General features: G+C 44.6%; 1 protein-coding gene across 2 annotated transcripts in view; it reads left to right on the top strand.

The window, feature by feature from the left end:
* The window catches only part of LOC119464305 (transmembrane protein 208-like), a 28652-nt gene extending 11166 nt beyond the window's left edge, over window positions 1-17486 (top strand). The window contains exons 5-6 of one of the 2 annotated variants that reach the window (XM_037725218.2): window positions 3986-4070; window positions 16040-17486. In XM_037725218.2, the coding sequence (XP_037581146.1) occupies window positions 3986-4070; window positions 16040-16165 (211 nt within the window). In that variant the 3' untranslated portion in view covers window positions 16166-17486. Of the gene's footprint in view, window positions 1-3985; window positions 4071-6927; window positions 7252-16039 lie in introns of those variants that run through there. The other variant, XM_049668654.1, reaches the window with a different exon arrangement.
* Window positions 17487-18259: the final 773 nt, after the last annotated feature.

The following is an 18259-nucleotide window of genomic DNA, read 5'->3' as shown; positions in this document are numbered from 1 at the left end:
GCTGTGCCGTGCCGGCGCCGCCCGCTCGCTCGCTCGCTGAAGTTTCGTTTACTGCCGTTATCGAGAGCATAAGATGCTCTCGCATCTAAAAATATCAAGCTGTTTCACGTCATTTCCAACATTTGTTAAATGTGGCGCCACTAAACATTACAAAGCAACCAAAATACGGACGGATTCTTTCTCTAGATTTGTGTGTTTAGCTCAGTCTAGTCGCCGCGCCTACCCCACATTCCTTCAAGCACACGTATCTGCAACCACGCCTTCAACCATGTCCTACGGTGTGCTCAGAAAAAAAAAAGAATGAAACAAAGAAAGAAAGCGCTGTGCACGGTACGTCATAAGCAACATTTATAGAACCTGCTTCAGTTGCCAAACTCTCCGCCTCCGCTGTACACCCGAAGCGGCGCCGGACCGCCTTTCAGTACAGGTGGCGCGACCGTAGCAACAGGCTCCATGTAGCAGACGACGGAATACGAGCAAAGGCGGCGGCGGCTCAGGTACAGCTGCGACTATCCGCGCTCAAATATTGAATGACCTAGCCAACCAATAGTTTCCCCCTTTAGGCAGTCGTGCAGTTAATATCTCAAGACCGTTCGGCACTTAACCTGTGGAGCTCGGTTGGCATTACAGGCACGCGTCAAGTGCAAGGCGACAAGTGGCAACGTTGCTCATTGGTTATGAGCTCTTTCCGATGACAAAAAAAGCAGCTTTGACTGACATTTTTGTCTTGGCTAACGGATAATGTCTGAAAGGTTCTCGTAGGTTGGAAGCAAATGCGCTATTGCAGAATTTCATTGGAGGTGCGCAAGGCTAGGCTTCTTGTATACCTGTGTTTATTATTTTTGTGCTTGCGGTTCTTGTGGTGGTGGTGGGAGTCTATACGATTATGAAAATTGCAACCCCGATTACAGTTTATGCTAAGTACAGTTTGAACATGTTCAGCCTAAGAAAAGGCAGATATACGCAGAAGTGTTGCCGCACATTGATTATTTATGTCGCGAATTCTGCCTAATGCATTTGTGGAATTTCATGCTTGCAAGTAAATTATAGAGAAAGTTAGTTTCGTAACATGTAGGACTCGGCCCGCAGCTCGCAAGATGTTATAATTCATATTGAGGGCCGAATCGTGCATGATATGCCTTATGATGCATAATTGGCCTTATTTAATAATTAACAGCTTGTGTGCTCCGTTGCGGCTCATGTCACAGCTTCACTAATCTGTTTTCGGAGATCTCTCCAGCACTATCTTGTCCCGCTCTGGCATATTTCTCTCTTTCGTTGGTGGCTTTGGAATATACGATGGTAGGTTGGGAAACTGTTTGGCAGACTCCCTTCCACAAGACTCCACTGCCCCTAGCGACTTCGGCTTATTGCCCGCTGACAATGTGGTTCTTGAGATGTCCTCTGTGTGGAAATGCACATCGCACACTCGCGATTTGTCTGACAACCTTTTATCCAGGTGGAGAATGGCGCAAACCCACGCAGCGCAGAGAGCCGGATCACACAGAGCCCAGAAGGGCCTTGATGATTTGTTTGTCCTATAACCGCTTGTGCAGCCGGGCACACAACACGCCGGCACTGCAGACATCCAAAAATTCACGCACGATCGAAAACAGTATAACACATGCGCCTTCTGTTTGTGGACTGCGAAAATCCAGACGACATAACGCACTCCAGCACTTGTTTGCGCATGCTTGATGAAACTTGCTGGAGCCTGCTGCGACTTCAATGCCACTCACCACCGCAGCTTGCGGCGGCGCTGCGCAACACCGCTGAGTTTGAAAACTGAAGTAGGTTCTATAAATATTGATCATAAGTGCATGCCAGCTAGCCAGCAGGTTAGGCTATTGTGCCATTGTGCCCAGGAGAATTGCAGATAAAGTAAGATGCCAGAAATTTTGTGGGTGCTCACTTTTGTTCACAGGTGACAGTGAAAGCGTTTTTGAAGTGCACACAGAACTTGCCCTCGCTTCTTCCTAGTTACACTTCAAGTTCACTGCATCCTAGTTTGATATGCGACGATATACTGGAAACTTGCTAGCAGTACTGCCACCTGCGCCTCTTGCATGGGCTGTACAGGCCGATAATCTCAGCTATTTATCACATCTGTATTCTGGTGCATGAGCGCTGCAAATACTGATGACAAGCATTGCAAGGGCTTTGCCCGCATGCTTTGACACGCCGACATGTGTCAAAAAACATTCGGTCGGCTCGTTGGATAATAGGAAACACAATGTCTTTTAAAAGGGGGAGAAGACACCGTCCCGCGTAAGCGAGAAGGGAAGCAGGCCATCGACAGAGAGTAGGGGCACTTTCCGGCTGCGTCGTACGCTTACCTCGACCTTTGTGTGGATAGCGTCTGCTCATCTTCAGCTTTTGATCCATTTTTGGTGATGAGAAATTGTTAGTGGGGGGGGGGAAGGACCCTTGTCTGTGTAGTTTCTATGCTTTATTGTTATTAACCTGAGGTGTAAAGGTTGATTGATTGACCAGTCTAAGTTTCAATTTCAGAGACCAATGAGAGGGGCGTAATTTCATGGGCTGTTTCGTAAACACAGCTGGTCACATGATTGCACAAAACTGTGACATGCACTCCGGCGTGCAAGATTAGTTGTTACTATTTGTTTTTCCTCCATCTATGTGCACATGTGCCACGTGATGTCCTCATCGTTATCCTCATTTCGTCATCCAGAGGCGGCCGATTTTCTGTAGACGGGAGTAACGCATGAAGGGGTAAACGCATGAGTATGACACGGACAGTGCTCCGTCACGAGCAACAGCTGAAAAAGAATGGCAGCGCAGCCGGTGTAGCGGCACAGCACCGTAGTGACCATAGTCCCAGTCACGGGACAAGCAAAAGTGCAAGCAGCAGGGTCTGTTTAGAGGATGGTAGGCAAAATTGCAACAAAAAATTGTGTGTGGCTTAGCTCGGCTATGCCAGGATATACGTAGCGTTAGCAAAGGTTCAGCTGAAGGTCCGAGTCGCACTGGCGCTTTCGCTGAGTTTCACAGTATATTCAGTCGATCGGCGAGCCTTGACGTCATCGACGGCGTTTTGTTGTTGCTGCAGGGGTGGTCGGGCACGTCGCTCAGCTTCCTGGCGACGCCGCTTTGCTAGACGTTCGTCCCTTTGCTCCAGTGTCTCCGCAGCACGTTTAGCTTTCTTCTGTTCATTCCTCCTACGCTCAACCGCTAATTGCCAGGCAACTACTTCGGGATCCGATGAGTCAAGCTTCTCCGTTCTTCTGCGCTGTTGAGCAGCATTTGCGCTCTCCTTCTCCATGGCTATACCACACTGGCAAACGCCAGTCAGAAGCGCAGCGGCTCCAGCGCAGTGTCAGACGGCGACTGCACAGCGAGCGCGCCGGTGCCAGCGCGTCTACCACGGCTACGACGTCACTCCTCTGGAATGCGCAGACCGGCGGCGGTGAGTCGCGGCGGCGGCGGCGGAGTGCGCGAGAGGTGCCGGCTGCGGTGGCCTGGTGCGCAAGCCGTGTGACATCACTGATCCTTGCGCATGCGCAGCACGGCTCTTGATGTGCCGCACGAAACGGGCTTGGCTAGGCCAGTGTAGCTAACGCTACAAAACTTGTCGCGTAACTTTGTTGTTGTTTATGCCTCAAATGTTTCCAACAGAGCTCACGTTGATGTCGATGTCACGGGCTGCTGCACATTGTGAATGAATGCCTGCACGTACTTGAACATTGAATTTAAATATGTTTCAAGCTACACTCGCTATTGATATTTTGTTCATGTCGTGTGTATGTCCACAGAAGTTGATCTCGCAAGTTATCTCGACTTCGAAATTTTGTGTCACTACTACTTTAAACACTAATCTGGTGTTGCCTTTCATATTGGTGCTTCATTTATCATTTATGTCTCATTCTGCATCTGCAGTTCTCTTACACAACCTATTTGTTATTCTGCTATTCATCATCTTGTGCCATAACATACTTGCCTTTTTTTTTTTTCTCTCTTGCATAAGGCATCTGAAAGACTTGATCATCTTGACTGCCTGTATACAAACACTTTCACTGGTGTCAACGTATGTCTGGATTTTATGGCTTGTGGTGAGTAACATGTTGACTGTACTCATGAACAACTTTTTCTTGGCTATGAGACGAATGTTAATGGGGTGTAGCTTCTGCAAATGCATTCTCATGAAAAGTAGTCCAGGCTACTACTTGGAACTGGTTTCAGTATCTCCAACCTTGCATAGCTGCTTTTGTGAAGGCAGTGTGTGAATTTCTAATGTGAATCAATGTTTACAAGACATCCGCTATGTATCAAGTTTTTTTCTTCAAGTAAACACAAATTATTAGCCTCATTTATGGGCAACATATATTTGTTTTACAGAGATATTTGGGGTAATGTTGCTTGTGCCACAGCTTTGTACGGTCGACTTCTGTTAACTTGACCTTGGTGAGACATTATCCGGCATGTTGAGTTATAAGACAGAAAAAACCTTCCAAACACATTGCTGCTTTATTTGGCAGTATTTACCCGATTCTAATATGCCCCTGAATCTAATATTTGCCCTGTTTTCGCGGGTTCAAAGTAGAAAACAATGTGCACCCATATGTAACATGCACCCGATTTTATAACAAGAAAAATGTAACATGCCCCCAATTCTGGCTATCAGAAAATGGTGAAACCTGCAGTTTACCTTGACCCACCATGGTTACTTAGTGGCTTTGGCGTTATCAGCATGTGGTCGCACGATCAAATTCGCCTGCGGCGGCTGCATTTCAATGGGGGTGAAATGCAAAAAATGCGGTGTACCATGCATTGGGTGCCCTTAGCGTTAAGAAGGCCGACGCCATTGGGGTCAAGTGCATGGGCGCTGACCGTTCAAGCTCGAATTATTTGGTGAGGGCCAATTTCAGAATTGAAATAATGGAAGTCTTGGCCCGTAGAAATGTATGAGCACCAGCTAGGACCTTCACTTGAAATCAGGTTAGCTGAAAAATCAAATTAGCAGGCGTCGAAGTAATGGAAGTATACTGTATTAAAATTCTTAATAAACAGAAATGAAAGTGGAAGACGATTTGCAGCTGGTGAGCATATTCATTGCATTGCTCCAGTCGAACGCCTCTGCAATGAAACACTTCTGCAACATCAAGACGGAAAATGTGCTGCACATCAAGATACTGTCACCTCGCACCATTTCATTTGCTTCTATATCCACTATTAACACTAAGCCATTTTTAAAAATTCTTGAATAGAATGCTCCTTGCACGGTGCTTTACAACTTTGGGCGGAGGCATAAACTAAAGCCCCTCCATACTACTACTGCTGTGATGAAGGATTTAGCGTAAACGTGAGTGGCCTGCACGATGCAGCCACCTGGTGGTGCAGAGCTTAACCAGTCAAACACAGAGCTACTATTGCTGTAACCAAATGCTGCAAACCATTTAACATTTAAAAAGACGTGTGTTCACGATTACGCTTGTGCCAAAAATTTACACCAGTAACAAAGAATACACTTAGTTACTGCTATATTAGCTCTGTTTTTGTCTGGTTAAGCTCTGTGCCACCAAGTGGCTGCACCGTGCAGTCCATTCATGTTTGCACCTCCACTCATCCGGTAAAACGTCCAGGCCCAGTCCACCTGCGCCTGCGTTTACCTCAGTGCCGCACACGCTAAAGCTCTTTATTGTGGTGATCCTCCTGCATGAAGTGAGGACCACAAATGCGTAGATGCTGGCGCCAATTGGATACTGACAGCCCAATGCGCTGCAGCCACGCCACTCGCATGTTGCCTTGCAGAGGGACATGATATCGCAGCTTGACATGTTGCCGATCACTAGATTTGCAGCCCACAGCAAAACAAGGGCGATTCTTGGTGCTTGCAAAGAGAGAGCTCGAAACCAGCACTGACTGCGAAACTCACGTGAATGCTGAGAACATTGTAACACAAGCAGACAATATTTGCTGTGTGCTGGAAGTGCATGAGTGTAGTGCCAGAAGTGCATTGTCATTCTGTGCTCTCTTTCTGTTAATTTTATAGAAACAAATTAACCAACATTTCAACTATTACAAATGATATTTTTTCACTGTAAGGTTGGAAAAGTTATCCATGATGCGACCTGGGTAGCCAATCAGATAGCTTGCCCAACTGACATTAATTGGGATAACTACGTCAATTGGGAGGGGGCGGCTGAAAACACGAGAGTGGCGCCAACTGACATTAATTGGGATAACTACGTCAATTGGGAGGGGGCGGCTGAAAACTCAAGAGAGCGGCGGCGGCGCAATTGGAGATATCATGGGCGGCTACGCATCAATCGTAAGTCGAAGCCAGAGTTTGCTCCGGCGGCAGTGACAATGACGGTGGCATGCAGCGCGACGCGACGTGAGCTGAGCACCTCAAGCACGGATGGAACATCGTCCGCGCGTATTGGCGAAATTCAGGAACCCAGCCGAAAAAGATTTGCGGAAAAAGAAAGCTGCAAAAGCTCATCAGACCATCAGGTCAGATGGTCAAGCGATGCCGCATCGCAAAGGACACAAAGGACTATAACCCTGGTGCCTATTAATTTTGACAACTTTGAACCTTGTTTTCTCAGTACAGTTTTTTTGGCATGTTGGCGTGATAGCACAAGACTCACTGAAGCGCGCTTATAATCGTGCTCACCAGTGGGATGCTACATCGAGAATGCTATTATACATTTGGCTGTGCATACAGTATTTAACAAACTTTTCACTTGATTTCGTAAATCCTCCAGTCCCTCCACAACATTTGTCTAGCTCATGGTACCGCTTTGAAATTTTTATGAAAGCATCATAGAGCCATTCTTATTCTATGTACCAATTTTCATTGACATCCACCAAGAAACAAGAAAGTTGGTACCGAAAGCCGCGTCCCCCCTTAACGGACAAGGACCTACCCTAATAACTCAGTACATTTGTACAAAATCGTTTCAGGGTCCCTTTAAAGAGCCCTTCACCAGGTCTGGCCGTTTTGAACTGAAAAGCGCAGTGCACACAATGCAGGCTAACGATCGTACCTGCAAAGTATTACACTACTAAGCACCGCGAAAAGAGCTGAAATTTCAAACCAAATGCCCTGCGCGCTTCTTGCGGGCACCGCGCTTCTAGTCAGAGAGTCGACGTCAGTCGTGTAAGTGTGCCTACATAGTCCGCTGTGCTGTGATGTTACTCACAGTAGCACATGACTTTGAGAATTATTCAAGGCTACAGCAGTTATTTGCTTGATCTGTTGCTTCAATAGACGAATTAACGTTTAGAGAAATAATAAAATCTACAAACCGAATGTCTACGTGTCTGTTTTACTTCGTATCGTAGCAAGAGAGATGTACTTCCATTTCGTCTGCCTGTTCCCATGCCATGCAGTTGCATGCGCACAGAGTGAAACTATGTCATTGTCTCCAGCGCGCGATCAGGCTCTGTGATCTGCTTGCGTCTGCCTCAGTGTTTGTGTAGCACTGACTTATACCGCCACTCAGGTGTTCATGCGTACAGTGCACAAAATCATGCGCTGCACGAAGCAAGACAAACGCAACAGCTTGTGCGCGAGACCATCACTTAAAGTGCGCCCCACAGAAAAAAAAGTGAGAAAAAAAGAAGGCGGGGGCCTGTGACGTATGCGTCACGCAATCCTCCAGCTCCGGTATGGGAGAATGCAGGAAGGAATTTCGCTTGCGGAGGCTAGACAGGGGCAAGTGGCAAGAGTGTCTATGTTGGCGGTGACGCTTGCCTCCTGAAATCATGGTTTCGTGGCACTTGAAATATTTCTATCTCAGCTATCAATGAACCAATTTGAAAAATTCTTGCAGTAGAATGCTCCCTAGAGGGCACGTAACAACTTACAGCGTATAACCAAATTTTGCTATGTGGCCTGGTGAGGGGCCCTTCAAGTGCTAGAGCTTTGGGTGTGGATCGCAGGTAAATTGTCATCTTGACATCTGAAGCAGCACATGGGAACACGACACAAAGACGCAGAATAAACGGACCGGACAACCACTGCACTCATAACTACATTTTATTTTGAAAAAATAGAGCTAATGTACGCTAACAGACCATCATAGTGCGACAATGAATGGCAGTGTTTAACAAAAGAAAAAGGAACAAAGTACAGTATTCCTGTTCGAAAGTGATCCCATCACCTTTTTTTGCTGGTCTTTCAAAAATTGTATTTTGCACTCGTTTGAGCATGACAGATGGTTGGCTGATAAGTGTGTCTTTTCGTTCTGCGATATGGAATGCCTTGATTATTTCTCTGGTTAGCAGATCCCTATAGTTAAAAAGTATAGTAGGTATCACTGAAAAGCGACAAGCAACCACATTTAATGCCCTTTTATGGGAGAGTGAATGTTGTGCTGAAGGGATCCTTTATGCTCCAACAATCGTGTGTTCACACAGCGACCAGTTTGTCCAATGTACAACTTGTGACATGACAGAGGCAAACAGTAAACAACAGACGTCTTGCTTTTCACAAAGTTCACATATGCTTAATCCTGCATTCAAATTGATTCACCTTCATAAACAGTCTGCTCTCAAGCCTGGCACAGAATTTCCCCAGCTTATTTGGCGCAGAAAACCTGAAGCTCAAGCCATACCAGCTACCCACATTCTTCAGGTTATGCACAACCTTGTGCACATGGTATTGACACATATTTTTTTTCTTTCATTTTCTTTTTCAGAGCGGTGTGTCTCAAAGCCGTTGTGCACACAATTTTTGCCCGCATATGTGCAAAGCGCAATCCTCGTACCCAGCACATTGTAGCCTAATGACCTGATTTTTGAAAGTTACATTTATTTTTTCCGGACAATATGTTAAAACTGCGCGCAGACAAGAAAAAGCAATGCTATATTTGTCGGGTTGTTAATGAAGATACATTGGAGGCAGGGTCCAGGATCAGTTAGTGATTGAACAGTAAGTGTAAAAACTTAAAGCGTAAAAATTTCCTTCTGGACTGTAGGGTCTTAAACCGTTAGACTGGATTCATTCTAAGACAGAATCATCGCAGCTGTACTTAAAGAAAATGAAACGAACAGCTCTTCTCTGAATTCTTTCCAATGCATTGATGTTAGTTTTTGTATATGGGTCCCAAATGACACTTGCATACAGTCGAGCCCACTTATAACAAACCTGATGATCATGCTGATTGTGTTCGTTATATCCGAACTTCGTAGTAAGTGAACTTAACCTTTATTTCTTAAAAAGTCGGTTATGTGTGTGCCTGCTTTTTCAAAGCACACCATATCACGGCGTTTTCTAGCTTCTTCGGGCGGCCATATGCTATTCTCCATGCCCTTGCTGCCAACAAACTGTTTCAGGGACACGATGTAGCTAACTGCTGTTGAAGCACTCATGGCAACTAGTGGCACATCACCATCCTCGACATCTTCGTCAGAGTTGTGAAAGCATCAGCGGTCCACTGATGGGAATGTTTCTGGAAATGAACCACTTAAACAACGGATTTTCAACATCCGCATAGTTTGTTTTTTCAAGGTGCTTTCTTGTCATCAGGTCAGCGTTAATATTTGCACGTAAAATCTTGTCCTTGTCTTTGGCTATTGTCAAAATGGTTGACTTTGTGAGGCCGTATTTCTTCATCAAGTCACAGTTCTTCACTCTTGACCAAGTTCATTAAGAATAGCTTTCTTCGTTGCAACGTCGACAGCCTTTCTTTTCACATTCGAAGTTGAATATGGCGCACAGTCCGCCATCACACTAGGTGGATTTGCAGCTCAGAATCTTGCGATGAATCTGTCTTGGAGCCTCCGATTCTCCTCAAAATTGTAAAGATGCAGCATCAAGATTAGCGCAAACTGCATGTACCGAAAAAGTAACTACTGTACAAAGGAGCACCGCATCAACTGCGCGTTGCCTCCTCATGGTAGCAGCGCACAATGCGGAACGCTGTTTGTGGAATCAACGCCTGTCACGTGACTGGCTGGGTACAACTAGACAGCGCCGATGGGGCGCGCAATAGGCCTGCTTTCTGCAGTTCCAGTGCTCTGTTTTTTAGTGGCACGAGCACAGAGTGACAATCTTTGTTTTTTGCACAGCAACTTTTGGTTAGGGACCGACTTCCGGTTTGTCACAGAGGTGGGACAAAATTAAAAATAAATCATAGAAAAATAAAAGCAGGTAGATATCAGTGGTTCCACTTACGGTTCATGATAAATATGACATCAGAGCACAGGTTTAATACAGTAAAAAGCTAATTAAGTGTCAGGAATAATTATAAACAATTAAGAAAAGTAATTGCCGTACACCAAAGCACACAATCATACACTTTAGGTACCCACCAAATCAGTACAGGTTCCCGTGAAACTCCAAGACTAGAAGTGATGTCACCACTGATGTCCCACTTAAACCAGGGGTACCCACTCATTACTAATTAAAATAAAAAGAAGGTAATTAGAGCTACACACCACCTGACACAGAGTGAATGCCTGCCTAACACAGTGGAGGGGTGACGTCACTCCCTCCTCTCACTTCTCTCCCGGCACGCACCTGCTTCGTCGTTCGCTCGTGTGTACCAGCTGTGCACCGGCCTCGTTACATGCTCTCACGTCAGCGGCAGGGGGGTGCGCTAAGGTGCGCTTCATGTGCTGTCTGCTAGTGGGCTACACGTCACGCCCTCCTCGGCGCTTCTCTGTGCGTGACGGTTTCCCGCCCGTTCCGTTTGCCATGGAAGTAGACGACGAGGACGCCGGGCCAAGTGTTGTGTACACAAGAAAAACACAAAGTTAACCCAAACAGTACATCAGGGTACACCAACGCCGAGGTGCGAGTACCACTAGCATACACCTAAGTCAAGGATTAGGGTCATTTCTCATTTTTTTATTGCTTTTTGGATCACCACTTTCCTTCCTGAAAATGGTGTGGGGATGCAGTGCCATTGCTGTAATACATATTACAGCAATGGCACAGCAAACGGAAAATGGATCCTCATTTTTTAGTATTGGAATGATGCGTGCTAATTACTAGTACAGCAGAATAGTAGCGGTTCTGATTGATGCCTGGAAAATAACCGCAAGAAACTTTGCTAACGGTTCAGCACATCTACGAAAAAGAGTATTCGGTATGCTGTCGGGTCCAGATGTGGATTGCACTTTTAGCCGTAGGAGCCTGGTATGATACAAGGTTAATACCCGAAAATAATGCTGGGTACTATTCTGACTGGGCTAAAGAAAAGTGAGAGGACACTGTGATGGTACCAGCCATGGTGGTGTAGTGGCTTTGGTGTTACGCCTGAGGGTGTGAGATCAAGGTGGCCGCTATTCGATTAGGTTGAAATGCTAAAATGCCCATGTATTGTGGATATTTAAGGCACTGTGATGTTGAATAACTCCAGGTAGCATGCTGGGCCTCTCATCATACACGTAGCAAGTACAGCATACAATAAAATGAGTGGGCACACATAAATGGCTTCAGATTCGTCACTCAAAAGACTCGCTGTCTTGTTTTCAGAGACTGGCCTTTCATGTGGATCCTCCTTTGAAACTAAATGATGTCACACTTCCAATTACACAAAGCAAATATTTTGGAGTAATATTTGTCAAGAAACAATTTACTAGTATACATAAATGTTACAAATAGTTAAGCAAAGAAAAAACACCAAATATTGTCGAAGTTTTGCAAAACAGTCGACGTCCGATTTTTCGGACTCCGTAGGGGCCGCGAAAATATGCGAAAAATGAGGCAGTCCGAAAAAATGAATTAAAGAGAAAGAAAACGCCAACCAAAATTTATTTTAACACCCGCCGTTTCGGAGCCACTCAGGCTCCAAAACGTCGGGTTTTAAAATAAATTTTGGTTGGAGTTTTTCTTCTCTTTAATTCAATTGACCCCAACCAGGTAGATAGAATCTGCCGAATGTTTACCTTTAAAAAAATGATTGCATGCCTTTTACTGCCCCTAAGGGCTCAAATCGTCACAGGCACGTCCGAAATAGCTCGGAAGGCCTGCCAGCTTAATAGGCGTATTGGTGCTCGTGTTGGGCCAGGAGATGGCGGGTGCACACATGTATAATTAAGGAATACCTGCAGTGTCCCGTGACAATTGCCCCTTTCCACTCTTAGTATGCTTCACCGCAATACATCGTGGATGCTCCACCGCGTAATACTGCTGTATTGAGGCAAAGCTGACTTTCGGGAACCGGTATTATGAAACGTGTCGTGCTTTCCGAGCTTCGAAGCCTTTGGCGAGGATTAGAAAAGCAGAGTCAGCTCCATTGCTGACAGTGGCGAAGTCTTCCAATGAAAAATACGTCACCGAACAGCGGGAAGCTTGGTAGCGAACGTCGAAGCAGGTAGGCCTAGCGTTGTCGCAGTGGTGGCTACGGCTGCCAGCGGATCCGCGTGTGAAAGCGCCTCTTCGAGGTGGAGAGATAATCAAAATGGTAACGATGGTGGCTTTGATAACGCCGTTTCGAATCGGACGGCGAAGGGTTTTTTGCGTCCGAAATTTCAGACATACATTGACACTAGGGGTACGAGGCAGTGCTGCGAAGGCGTCCAGAAAATCGGTCGTTAACTGTATAAAGCAAACGGACTAACACTGAACATGTAATCAACGTGTATAGTGATCTCTTGTATATAGTACACTGGACTATGGGTGCTTAGTTTATGGGTCAGCAAGGCAATTAGAAGTGACTTGATTCCACTCATGATAGCAGGCTGTGCTTGACAGCTCATGCCTACTGAACCTCATCGATCCCTAGTTTATATGTACTACAGTCAAATATTTTTACAATGAAGTGCTTGAGACCTCCAAAATCCTCCATTATACAGGTCACTTCATTGTAGAGATTGTGCAATGTACCACTTGCAGCAGGTAAGCACATTCAGCACAAGAGAAGAAAAGAAAACAGCATGAAATCAAAAGATACTTTGTGAAAGAAGTTGCTGATTTTCTTCTGCATGCTTCGTCGAATGGAATGTACGGTTACAGCCTGCCTTATGGCATCTAGGTTCATGGCATGCTCTGCGGTGAAACCCGGGAATGATGCAAGGTACATGTGCAGAGTGTTGTATGCGAATGTCGACCAGCACTCCCTGTGTGCACCACAGCTCAGTGGTGGTGGCGCCACTATGTGCTTTTGTTGTAAAGCAACAAATCAGCAATTGGGGACACCTAAATTTCTTCATTGTACAAGCAAATTTGTTGTAGGGGTCTTCGTTGTAGAGGCATTCACAGAACATATGAAAGATAGTAATTCAGCGGGGATGTGCCGGATGTTTAGATGTGCGAGTCATTTTTTTGTAGAGGTGTTTGTTGTATAGGCGTTTGACTGTACAATGCGACGAGCTGTCATTGAACCACAAAAGAACACTGCTAGTTGTAGCTTATATACTCACCAACTGGGAATATTCCTCCACTTTCATTTCTTTTTATTAAGGATTATAAGCAGAAATTTCATGTATCTCTAGAATTACTGTGCACCTTAAACAAAAGAAGCTCATTTTCCTCATGCATTCCTTGGCTTCAGAGCTTTTCAGCTTCCTATGGCAGTTACTTGATTGAATATTGAGCCCCCTCCCCCCCTGTGCCCCTTATTCTTCTCGTAAGAGAGGATCTTGTGGCATAGGTATTTTTTTAATGTTGTGTTTACTTATTCACTGAGTGTGCTACTATAATTGCTGCTGATCAGAGCTGACAGGACTCTCAGTGGCATATCATGCGTTAAGCAATGTATAGTGCTCATGGACTCTGGCATTTATTGATCTCAGCGGTTGTTGAAAGTAGAGGTGTGGCACGCACAAGGAGGTTATATATTTAGACTTCTGGAGTGGAGGTGGCTTTCCAAAAGTGAAGCCAGTTGCCGCCATCTTGCCAGAGGCAAGAAGGCCGAACCGCTGTAGCGGCAGTTGCAGAGCGCACATTATGTTTGTCATATTTATTGATTGTACGCTGTTGCAACAGTGTTTACCTGATTGTGGCATGCCCTTTCTGAGGGAATTACAACACCTCAATAGGTCAGAGCTGCCCCAGTTGTGTAAAGATGACGCCGGGGTTAAGGTTTCACTTGTAACATAAGCTTTCGTTGTTTGCTCTCGACCATCTGTACATTGTGCCTATGTTTGCTTTAGTGGGGAGTGCGTAGGAAAGTGCTCGTGTGTATGTCAATATTAAATTTATGTCTTAAATGCGCATAGGCACAGCACTGTGTATGCTTTTATTTAGCGCATGCATGGGGCTACTTATGTTAGAAGGAGAGGACGGGATTTCGGCGCTGGCTTGCAGTGGTATTGTGTTGTGCTCAAATACATGTTAAGTATGCTTGGACAACAATATAGTCTGTTCGGTTTGTACCACGTGGTTAGCACCATGTACTTACCGCGCAGCACCTATGTTTTAATAGAGACACCAGTGGGACAGATGTGTATAACTAGAGAAGACATAGACAGGACGATTGCTAGATGTACAACAAGGGAAGAGTTGCTAGTTCAATGCTCAGCCTGTCCATTTTTCTTGCCTACGTGTCTGTATGTTTCGTAGGCTTTCTGTTCATTCATTTGTACCTACTCATCTAGCAAGAAATTTTGCTATAAAAGCTGGGCTTGAACACAATTACAAGAAAATTGCAGAGTGCTAAGGTTTTGGGTACACCACATTGCCGTGAAAAAAAAAAAAAAACCCAAGAAAACGTGAACACTAATTTCAACACTTGTAATACTCGAAAATTAATAAACACAGAACCTAGGTTCCAAACTGAGCTGCTGTAGTGGATGAATATGATTTTTTTTAAACAGCTAGGTATCACTTAGAAGTGTATTCTGCTGTTTCTATGTCCATGTAGCATTTCTCACTGATATATTTCAGTTGTTACGTGCGTTAAATAATTTCTTTTTGGCTCACATCAATATAAGAGAGAATTCACAGTGAATTTCCGTACGACGCAACCTCTAGCGTCAGTATATGAATATCAAGTCTTTCAGGATGTAATTAGACATGGTTTGCGTCGCCTTTTCTTGTATAAACAAATTGTGTACTAGAAAAAAGAGCAGTTTGCACACGTAGTACTGCGATCTAAATAAGGCCTCCAGTGACGGGAAGGCCTTTATAAAACTATCAGCAGCAGATACAAAATATTCAGTGCAGTTTTTACACGTGTGGTAGCACTCACAAAATATAAAATGGTGGTCGCACCATATGATCAAACGCTGGCAAGCGGAAAGTGTATTCGGTCTTTACAGAGGGTGCTTGAAAATCCCTCACATAAGTTAGTGGGTAAACTGGTAAATATTCATTACGTAGTTACACCAAACGAATCTAGTTTGTACGGAGAGGCCGTTCATAATTTAACCGAACAAGGAAGTTCGATGAGCGAAGCGTACCGCGGATAACTTTTCTAAAATCCTGCGGCAACAAATGGACGCAGGAATACTTTTATCAACAACAGCGACACTGTGGACTTACATACTTTCTGAAGGGGTTTCTTTTGATTTTTCCTCCCGGAACTGCAAATGCAGTGGAGTGCCGCGTGTATTCCGCGGCTGCCTATGCTGGAGCTGCCCGTTTTGTCCTCTAGCAGTATGTATGGCCGCTAGCGGCTTCACTCGCTCCTGTAGGTGGCTGCAGGGGCTGCCACTCCAGAAATTTTATATAACCTATGGGGAACACATGCGCCGTGGTAGTTAAGTGGCTATGGTATTGCGTTGCTAAGCACGACGTCGCGGGATCAAATCCCGGCTATGGCGGCCATATTTCGATGGGTGCTAAATGCAAAGGTGCCCGTGTACCATGCATTGGGTGCACTTTAACGAACCCCAGGTGGTCAAAATTAATCCGAAGTCCCCCGTTACGGTGTGCCTCATAACCAGATCGTTGTTTTCGTTTAAGTGGTGTGGCAATGGTACTATGCTAATTTGTAGGTTATATGTTACTGTCAAGTAATGGTTTACTATGCACCTTCCTAGTTTTCGTGCCCTGATGTTTGCTTTGCTTTGTTTTATTAACGATGCATAAAACTTGGACATTACTTGACAATCTCATTTTTTCTTCTTGCTCCCATCTAATCAGCTAGCAGCTTTTAATACTGAATTTTATTTACCCCAGGCTCCTGCGTATGCATTCTACTTACTCTGGGTCAACATTTTGGGACCATGGTTCTTCCAGCCAGCACCTCCGGAGGTAGATGACAAAAAGCAGAAGAAATTGGAACGCAAGAGCAGACGACATTGAAATACTCCAGTCGTATGCGCAGGCACATCAGTTTGTGTGCTGATTCACGATAGGTTGAGGGTTGGATAAGCTTACATTGATCGCCAATTTTCAGAGGTTGAAATTAAGTAGGTGTATGCACTACAAAATTTGGTTTTGAAGTCACAAGATGAAATATCTTGAGTAAAATTAAATTGTTGGATTTTACACTGAAAGGCTCTTGACCATATATAGGAGGCACATGCAGTCTTACTTTTGCTCAAGGTTCAGTGGTTCAATTTCCATTGACATTCACAAATGTGAGAATAAAAGGTGATGTCAGAAATATTCATGAAGCCGTGGATTGCTAAAGTTGAGAATATGTGGTTTGATATTGTTTTTCTTTAAGTTTTGACGCCATCTGATTCCCATTGGTGGTATTTTTTCACAAATTTGTGTTTTCAGCAGTAGTAAAGCAAATCTTGCACTTTTGTGGTTGCACTTCTCTTCAATGTTCTGCACGGGAACTTGGTGACCAGCTTGTTTTTCCGTCCTGCTCTTGGGGCTGTTTCCTAATGCACTCGTGACCTAACCAGACCATGACATAATGCGTCATAGTAATGATTCACCAAAAGAAGGATAAGGGGTAGTGCTCTTGCGTTACATTTGAAGTGTTGCCATGTTTCAGCTGTCTTGTTCTACTGTTGAGAATAAGAGAATAGGCTTTGATACTCGCTAGGGTGTCTACGATTTGAGGGGAGAATACGAAAATTCTTGTGTACTGATATTTAGGTGCACATTATGGGACTCCAGGTGGTAGTAATCAACCTGTAGCCATTCGCCATGACATTTCCCATAGCCAGGGTGTTGCTTTTGGATGCAAGGTCGATTGATCAATCAATCTATCAATCAATCAACCAGCTGTCCTAAATGATTGAAACAATCATTTCCATGCTGTTTCAGTGCTTGGAAGCCCACTAGTTTACCGTTGTCAGCAAAGCCATTGTTAGCTGCAATGATCTTTCTGCATGGTATTGTGGAGAATGAACATAAATCTCCTAGTGATGGATTATAGAGTTGATTACATAATTCTTGCAAGATCTTATTGATGACTGAGCAGTATTGCTTATTCAATCTCAACTATAACACTTCTATTGTCTTTGTAGTAAAGTAAGAATTAAGTTAAGGAGCTTCAAGTGACATTGTGCAAATGGCCTGTGTGATTGAATTTGGCATGGGTGCGTGTGCGTGCGGTGATGTGAACAATTGGCAAAAGTGTGCTCATGTGCTCAAGTATGTAAAGGTATGTCGTTATTGCATAGTGGGCTCAAGAGCCTTGAATAAAACCCACTTGATCTCTGAAGTAATTTCATGCATTAATTACGTTGGACATTTTGCTTTGCCTGAAAATGTTGACATAGTTTCCCTTTTTTTTTACGATTTCTCACATTTCTTTCTGGATGATTGAGCTTCAATCTTAATACTAAAAAATGCTTACTGTTCCCTTGCACTATAAAGGAAAAGTTGGCAATAACTGCCCTTCCACACTCACTTTACAAACTGTTTCTGTGGTCACTTTTGTTCATGGACTGCATTCTATGCATAATACTGTTAACACTTCATCTTGCATTCATACCAGCTAATTGCACAAGTTTGAAGTGGACCCATTCCCACTGCTTGAACAGCTTTTTGCCTGAATTAGTGTGCGAGACTTGAGAGCTCCGGTTTTCATTTTTGCCTTGCATTGTAAGTGTAATTCCTAGGCAGCTTTGCCTCTGAGTGCATGCTGCCGAATGGACAATTCAGACACTTGTGCTCCCTGTCCTGCAATGAAGAAGGCTATTGTGGTTGGCAATAGGATGCATGTGGCTATAAGGGATTGCTTATGTTTGCTGTCTGGCGATTGCCAAGGCTCCTTTGGTGTTCTGGTCATTGATGAACAGTACGTACATATGGCACTTAAAAGTGAGTCACCTGAGTTGTGGTGGAAGCGGAAACTTACTGGCTTTGTAGTGCATGCTTGGAAGGAACAAAAGCAGTGTCACGGTGTCGTACCAGCTGCGCTTCTGCTCCTCCTTGTTGTCAGAAATGCACTGCAGGGCAAAGGCCTCTGCAGAAGGATTGACAAGTGACCAG

The sequence above is a fragment of the Dermacentor silvarum genome, chromosome 1 (assembly GCF_013339745.2).
Source record: "Dermacentor silvarum isolate Dsil-2018 chromosome 1, BIME_Dsil_1.4, whole genome shotgun sequence".
Classification (NCBI taxonomy): Eukaryota; Metazoa; Arthropoda; class Arachnida; order Ixodida; family Ixodidae; genus Dermacentor; species Dermacentor silvarum.
This window is presented reverse-complemented; position numbering and strand designations above follow the sequence as displayed.